Source organism: Desmodus rotundus, chromosome 3 (assembly GCF_022682495.2).
Source record: "Desmodus rotundus isolate HL8 chromosome 3, HLdesRot8A.1, whole genome shotgun sequence".
NCBI lineage: Eukaryota > Metazoa > Chordata > Mammalia > Chiroptera > Phyllostomidae > Desmodus > Desmodus rotundus.
In genome coordinates this window covers 49,706,493-49,713,309 of record NC_071389.1, presented here as the reverse complement: position 1 = coordinate 49,713,309, position 6,817 = coordinate 49,706,493, and the positions used below count along the sequence as shown (strand labels likewise).

Sequence of the window (6,817 nt, the reverse complement as noted above, 5' to 3'; positions counted from 1 at the left end):
AATCAGTAGACTCTGAGTAAAGGAGGCAAGTCTTTATAGTGTTTGGGCCTCATCTAATTAATCAATTGAAGGCCTTAAGAGCAAAGCTTAAGGCTTCCCAAAGGAAAAGCAATTCTGCCTTAAGACTGAAACAACTCTTTCAGGAATTTTCAGCCTTCCCCATAGATTTCAGACTTACCAGCCCCTACAGTCACGAGACAATTCCTTAAAATCAATCTCTCTCTCTATATATATACATATATGTACATATGTATATATGCCTATGTATTGAATATATATACATATACCTACATGTACACACATATACTATTGGTTGTTTCCCTCGAGAACACTAACAGAATAGTAGCTACTTACTGCTCACCAGAACCTCTGAGACTGAATATGCAAATGGACAATGGATAGACCACATATAAAACTAGAGCTTTGACCCGCAATCTAAAGCAACCTACTCAGAAAACAAACACCTTCATCTACAATAAACAGCCCAGGAAGCCAGCCTTTTAGAAATCAATCTTGCTAGAAACCTATTGCTATCTCTAGTGACAATCTAGGAAATTAAATCACTTCCATAACCATCAGCCCCAAATGGCCAGGACTTGATTAATAATTGACTGCTTTCCTAATTTTTGTCCCTGCTTTTGAACAAGGATCAACCATCAACTCTAAAGAGCCAAATATGTACCCGTAACCAATCACATAGGATGCCCCTCCTCCAATTAGCCTGCCTACAACTTCCCAAATGCCTGAAGTCTGATCAGGGTGTATCTGAAGCCTTCCATTTTTTACACAATATAGCTTTTCCACTCCTCCGTCTGCCTTTCGTGTTTACTTTTTTTTTTTAAGCATTTCTAACAGTGATTTAATGTTACCCATTTGAGAGTCATCTGATAGTTTTAAATAGGGAAATTTTAGTTTCTCATCCATATCAACAGATATTACCATTTCTATAATTCCTTATGTTCTGCTTGCCTTTGAGTCTCTGTCAAAACACAAGTAACAGTAGCTGACTCCCTTGCAAGCTCAGAATAAACGCCTCTGCTTTTCTCATTTGGCTGGTCTTTTGTTTATTTCCACAGCCCTAAGGTCCATAGATGGCAAGAAATCAGGCCCACCAGAAGCCATTGTTATATATGACCTGCTTCAAATGCCGCTACCTACAGACAGAATTTCCACACTCTACAGATATAACTCAGAATGTGGGCAATACACATAATTCAGAATGTATATTAGTATGAATTCCCCTCTTTCGCAGCACTATTATTAATCAAGTTCAATATGCTGTTTTTAAAACTGAAACACGTGATAGCAAACAAATAACTGAAAGCTTTTCATATAAAACAACTTTTAAAATGGAATTATTTGACCTATGAGTTATTGACAATGACTTGCTATGCGCTTAAACTATGAGACTCTGCATTAAGAATTTCTTTCTTTAGCCTCACATCTGTTTCAGAAAAAACCTAAAAGGTATTATTTCTCTCTGTAAAAGTGGATTTTGACCTGCCATGTACAGAATTTACATCTATATCTGCAAACACTGTTTGGATTTAATAGTCATACAATTGAATTTATAAAAATTAACTTAGGTGGGGGTGACTGAGACCTCTAAGAACTAAGAATTAAAAGGGCCCTGGTCCTGACTCTTGAGGATCAGTAGGGTGGGTGTCATCACACCAACTGAAAGGCAGCCAGTTCAAATCCCAGTTGAGGCACATGGCTGGGTTACAGGCCAGGTTCCCTGGTTTCGGTGTGCAAGGGGCAACCAACAGGCAACTTGTTTCCCTCCCTCCCCCATGTCTAAAAATAAATAAATAAAATATTTAAAAGGGCGCAGGAATACAAGTTAATTTCCATAATGCAGAAATATCACAACAGAATGCATTTGATAATTAGATTTATTTTTTTTAAATAGTAAACATAACCTTAAATCGGTAGAATTTCACAATAGACTTTACAAGCATTTGATTTTTGGCTTATAACAATTAGGAGCAAACCATTGCTTTAAGAGCCATCTTCAACAATATGGAAAAATCACACTTGATTTAAAAACATTCATTTAATAATTTAAATTCTCGAGAAAACACCAAAAGTGAATTATCGCCATACTGTAAACATGATCAATATAAATCTTAAGCTATGAAAAAAAATAGCATGATCCCAAGAAGCAACCCAAATTTTACCTCCTTAAGAGGCAAATGGGTACCAAAATTAACAAAAAGATATTAACAGAATTCACCTGTCAATGACAATACAGGAAAGAGGAAACTGTTTTCAACAGGGATGATCCCTGGAGGATTATAGCTGTGAAAGGTAATGAGGTGCCTTAAAATTTTCGCTTGAAAATTCTGCAAAAGTTCATTCGTGGTCTCTTCAGTTATTCAGATTTGATGATCTCTCAGGAAGCAACTTCTAATAGCAGTTCTGGTACGCTAGGCTCAACGTGCATTTGGAGGATGCTGTAGGAACAGTGCACAAGAAAAGTAGGTTAGTAAACATGCTGGCAATAACTTCACCTCCTCTCTAAGGACTCTTTCCTGAACACTATCACCTTTTAAATCTGGACTTTGACTGAGTTCCCTGCACATTTATACAACTTGTTTATTGTAGGAAGAGAAGAGAACACCTTTAAAAGCATTCATAGCGAGCCCTCCCTTTATAAATATAGTGATCCCCCCCCAAGTTTAAGCACATATCCTCATACACACACACCCACAAACACTAAAGTACTAAAACTTACTGCTGCCTTCAAAGCTTGATCTAAATCTTCCAATAGGTCTTCTTCATCCTCCAAGCCCACAGAGAGCCGAACCAGCGTGTCACTGATCCCAAGGGCATGCCTGTGGCTCTCAGGCACTGATGCATGGGTCATAATTGCCCTGGAAGGAAGAGTGAGCGAATTTTTTATCACTATATCCTATCAGTGGAGCCATATTTGTCTCATAAGTTGCGGTTATCTTAAATTTTTTTCTACTTTAAGTATCAAATTCTTCATGTGCCTATAATTTTTCACAGACAAAAAGCAGGAAATTGTTAATACTATGTTTTCTAGTCATTATTTTAACTGAAATCCGAGATCCTTTATCAATTTTATACCACCAGTAAAGTACACTCAGTCCAGACACTGAAGGTGCCAGTCAAGCACCCCCATGCAGGAGGGACAGACGTAGCCCCCTGGGTGTGCAATTTTAACACATTGCCTGAAATCACATACCCTGTGAGTAACCAGCTGGACTTACAAGAGGCCTCTTAGGCCAAAAGCTGGCCAGAATTAATTTCCTCTGGATCAATGAATCAATCCTGAATTAGGCTTTCTGAGGCAGATCTGGAAAAGGCAACCCAAGGTCACTAGTAACAGCCAGTGTGCGTTAGGAATTCCAGCACACGACCCAGCTGTAAAGGTAGAGCCCCTACCATGGATCAGGCACTATGGAATTGGGAAACCAAGAAGAGTGAGATATTTTCTTTACCCTAGATAACAAAGCCAAGAGCTAAAGACCATGATAATTCACAAAACAGAATAATTAACAGCAAATGCCAAATCCATACATACACAACAAGGACTGCCAGAGTTCGGAGGAGGGAGAAATCTCTGCGGGCTGACGTGTCCTGGAAGAGCTTACAGTCTTTCCGAGCCCTGACACATGCATCGCCACCAACACTCGGCCTGTCCCTGCACACTACCAGCAAAATCAACACCTAAGCTGCTTTCTCCCATCTCAATTCAGACCCATGGAAAGAAAATCTCAGTCATGGTCAAAATAAATGGATTTATTTTATCACTCTAATGGAGTTTTACCCACAAACATCCTCCTTAAAAGGTTCTGCCTTTTCAGGCTCTTAATCCCTTTAAAAAGCATGCACAGGTAGAAATAACTTAGGCCCCTGAGACCATATGACTTGGATATGAACCTCAGCCCCTCCACATACTAGCTGTGTGGACTTGTAAAACTTACCTGTCCTCAGAGTAGATTTCCTTATCTGACATAACAGTAGCTATCACTTACTGTGTGCCTAACGTGAGACAGGTACTCTAGGCCATTTATGTGCATAATTCATTTTTAATGGATGAAAATTGTATATAATATGTATCTCAAAAGTTTGTCACAGTCATTAACAAAAGGAACATACAAAAAGCACTTGCAAGTATTTGGAATGTACTTGGAATGTAGTAATGTAGGAGGTGGCTCATAAAAAATAACTCATAATGGTAGTCAACATTTTATTGGGCACTTAATATGAGTCAAGGCATTAATCTAGGAATTATTTTTCCTCATGTTCTCACAACAACCCTAAGAGCTGGGCCCAGTATTATCCACATTTTACAACTGGGAAAACTGAGGTTGAGAGAAGGTAGGTAAATTTTCTAAGGTCACAAAATTAATACATGTTTTCAGGCTGGGAGACCAGCCCAGTGCATAGTGGCTCTGCTTGCTTCCTCCCTCCCTCCCTTATTGCAATGCTGCACTAGTTGCAGCCAAGTCGGGAGACACAGAAAGGAGGGTGATAGAACAGACAAGCTCTGACCTAAATTCATTTGTCTACCGGCATCGGGGTTATGGCCTCGCTGGAGCTCCTGAGGACCAAGCAACTTTAAACCAAATCCCTAATCAAGTCAGGAGAGGTTTATTTTAAAAGCTGGCCTTAAAGTGACACACAGTTCATTACTATGAAAAATAATGCAATTTCCTGTGCTGAGTGTGCCCTCTTGTGCATCCAGACTTGCTAGCAGGCATTTCCTTGAAAGACTAACAAAACCTATAGACGTTACCTTAATTATCTGAATCATTATTTGGGCATCATATTTTTTTTAACTTTGTGGAACTTCCCGACTCTCCCCAGAAATGGTAAACTACTGTGAGATAGCAGAAAATGTGCCTAAATTTTGGTAATCCCTCCGCACAATGCTTCCAGAACATAGTTATTCCAGAAAATGTTTATAGAAATAAAAAGACAAAACATACCATGTGCACTTAGTACAGTTAGAGATTATTAGGTGGCCTGACTGGTGTGGTTCAGTGGGCTGGGCACCGACGCGCAAACTGAAAAGTCACTGGTTTGATCCCTGGTCAGGACACATGCCTGGGCTGCTGGCCAGGTCCCCAGTGAGACAACCAATCAATATTTCTCTCACACACGGATGTTTCCCTGCCTCTCTTTCTCCCTCCCTTCCCCTCTCTCTAAAAATAAATGAATAAAATCTTTAAAAAAAAAATTAGGTAATGCTGTTGATTGACCCCCTGCAATAATTAAAATATACGGTCACAGTAACATATAATGAAGCCGGGATATAGTTCAGGAATGTTTGATGGGACAAGCACTCAATAAATAATAATCATTATTAAGCCCATTTTATAGATTAAAAAAATTGAAGCTCAAAGTTTAAGTAATGGATAGAACAGACTCAAATCCAGATCCAGGCTGCTTTTAGCTCCCCTCACTGCAAAGCCTGAAGCCTAACATATTCCCATGTGACATTTGAGTAATCATCGGCAAAACCTTCTGAGTGTATTTCCTTGTCTGTAAAATAACATGCTATACTGTCTAATCTTAGGCTGCTTTATTCCAATATCCTCTGATGCTTTAACAGAATTAAGTTAACGGATTGGGTCAGATGGTGAAGGTCTAGGAGTAACAAGTTATATTTGAGGTTTACCTTGCAATCATGGAGCCATTCAAGGTCCAACAGAAAGAAAATGTACGTGATAATAACCAGTTGCGTCCTTTTCTGACAATCAAGGCACGGAGGTGTTTCATCAGAGACACATTCCCCGTTTGCCAGGGAGCCTTGAAATTAGCCCTTCCGGCACAGTCTCCAACCTCCCTTCCAGGGCGGAACGGGATAAAACAAGTAGGCCTGGGCCAAGGACCAGAAAGCCTGCCAGACAACTACTGCTGGAATCTCCTCCAGACCGAACAGGGGTAGGAGCAAAACTGGGGAGGACCCTGGTCAGTAGCCCCCGTTAGATTTCATCGGGATCTCCACTCTGTTGAGTTAGAATCTGTTCTGATCAGATAGTACCATGCTGTTGTGATCATTAAATATCTTGAACTACTTCTGGTATTGTCATACTCCTTTTCCAAATGATCATTATAGCTAACATCAAAATTAAAATAGGAAGAGAAAGAAAAATATACTTACGGAAGTTCAGCAAGACTCTCATATCCACCCAAGCTCTCAGCCAGAGTAAATAACTATGGCAAAGAAAATGTTAATTTAGATTTTCCACTGAAACAAAAATACAAAAATCTAAAAATAAATGTTTTTCACAAAATGGCCCCGGGACAGAGTGTGAAACATAGCGATTATGAATAAACTGTAAATTGGGCAAGAAAGAGAAAAAAATGAGAATAAAATCTGTAACAATGATTTTATTAATTAGACATATCATGTGTAAACTTTTAAAACATTAAAAGTTCATAAAGGCAAATCTCCTATACCTTCCTAATTTGGCCCTATAATTAAGTAATCCTGAACATGAGTTCTAAAGCTTCGGAATTACTACATTTGAGACCTAGCTCTGTGGTTACACTTTAAGTAAAAATATCTGAATGTCTAAACACTTACTCATTAGTATATATAACTTATTAAATTAATATATCCATTTAACTCCCCCCCCCAGAATAGAAGAAAAAAAGAACTCAGTTTTTGTATTCAGTGTTATAGTATCATAGAATTTTATAACTATTTAAAAAATTACTCTCACAGTCATATTCAATTAAATATACACTACTATCTTCCTGATTTTAGAAGTAAACAAATTTTAGACACCAGTGGGGCTTTGATTCACCTGGTAGCATCCTATTTAGACCTAGAGTA

General features: G+C 38.7%; 1 protein-coding gene across 2 annotated transcripts in view; it reads right to left on the bottom strand.

The window, feature by feature from the left end:
- Positions 1–1,877: 1,877 nt before the first annotated feature.
- Positions 1,878–6,817, bottom strand: part of CTH (cystathionine gamma-lyase) — a 73,496-nt gene continuing 68,556 nt past the window's right edge. For both annotated transcript variants that reach the window (XM_053921752.1, XM_024565588.3), the window contains exons 11-13: positions 6,140–6,192; positions 2,738–2,876; positions 1,878–2,456 (exon numbers count right to left, since the gene is read on the bottom strand). In XM_053921752.1, the coding sequence (XP_053777727.1) occupies positions 2,436–2,456; positions 2,738–2,876; positions 6,140–6,192 (213 nt within the window). In that variant the 3' untranslated portion in view covers positions 1,878–2,435. The remainder of the gene's footprint in view (positions 2,457–2,737; positions 2,877–6,139; positions 6,193–6,817) is intronic.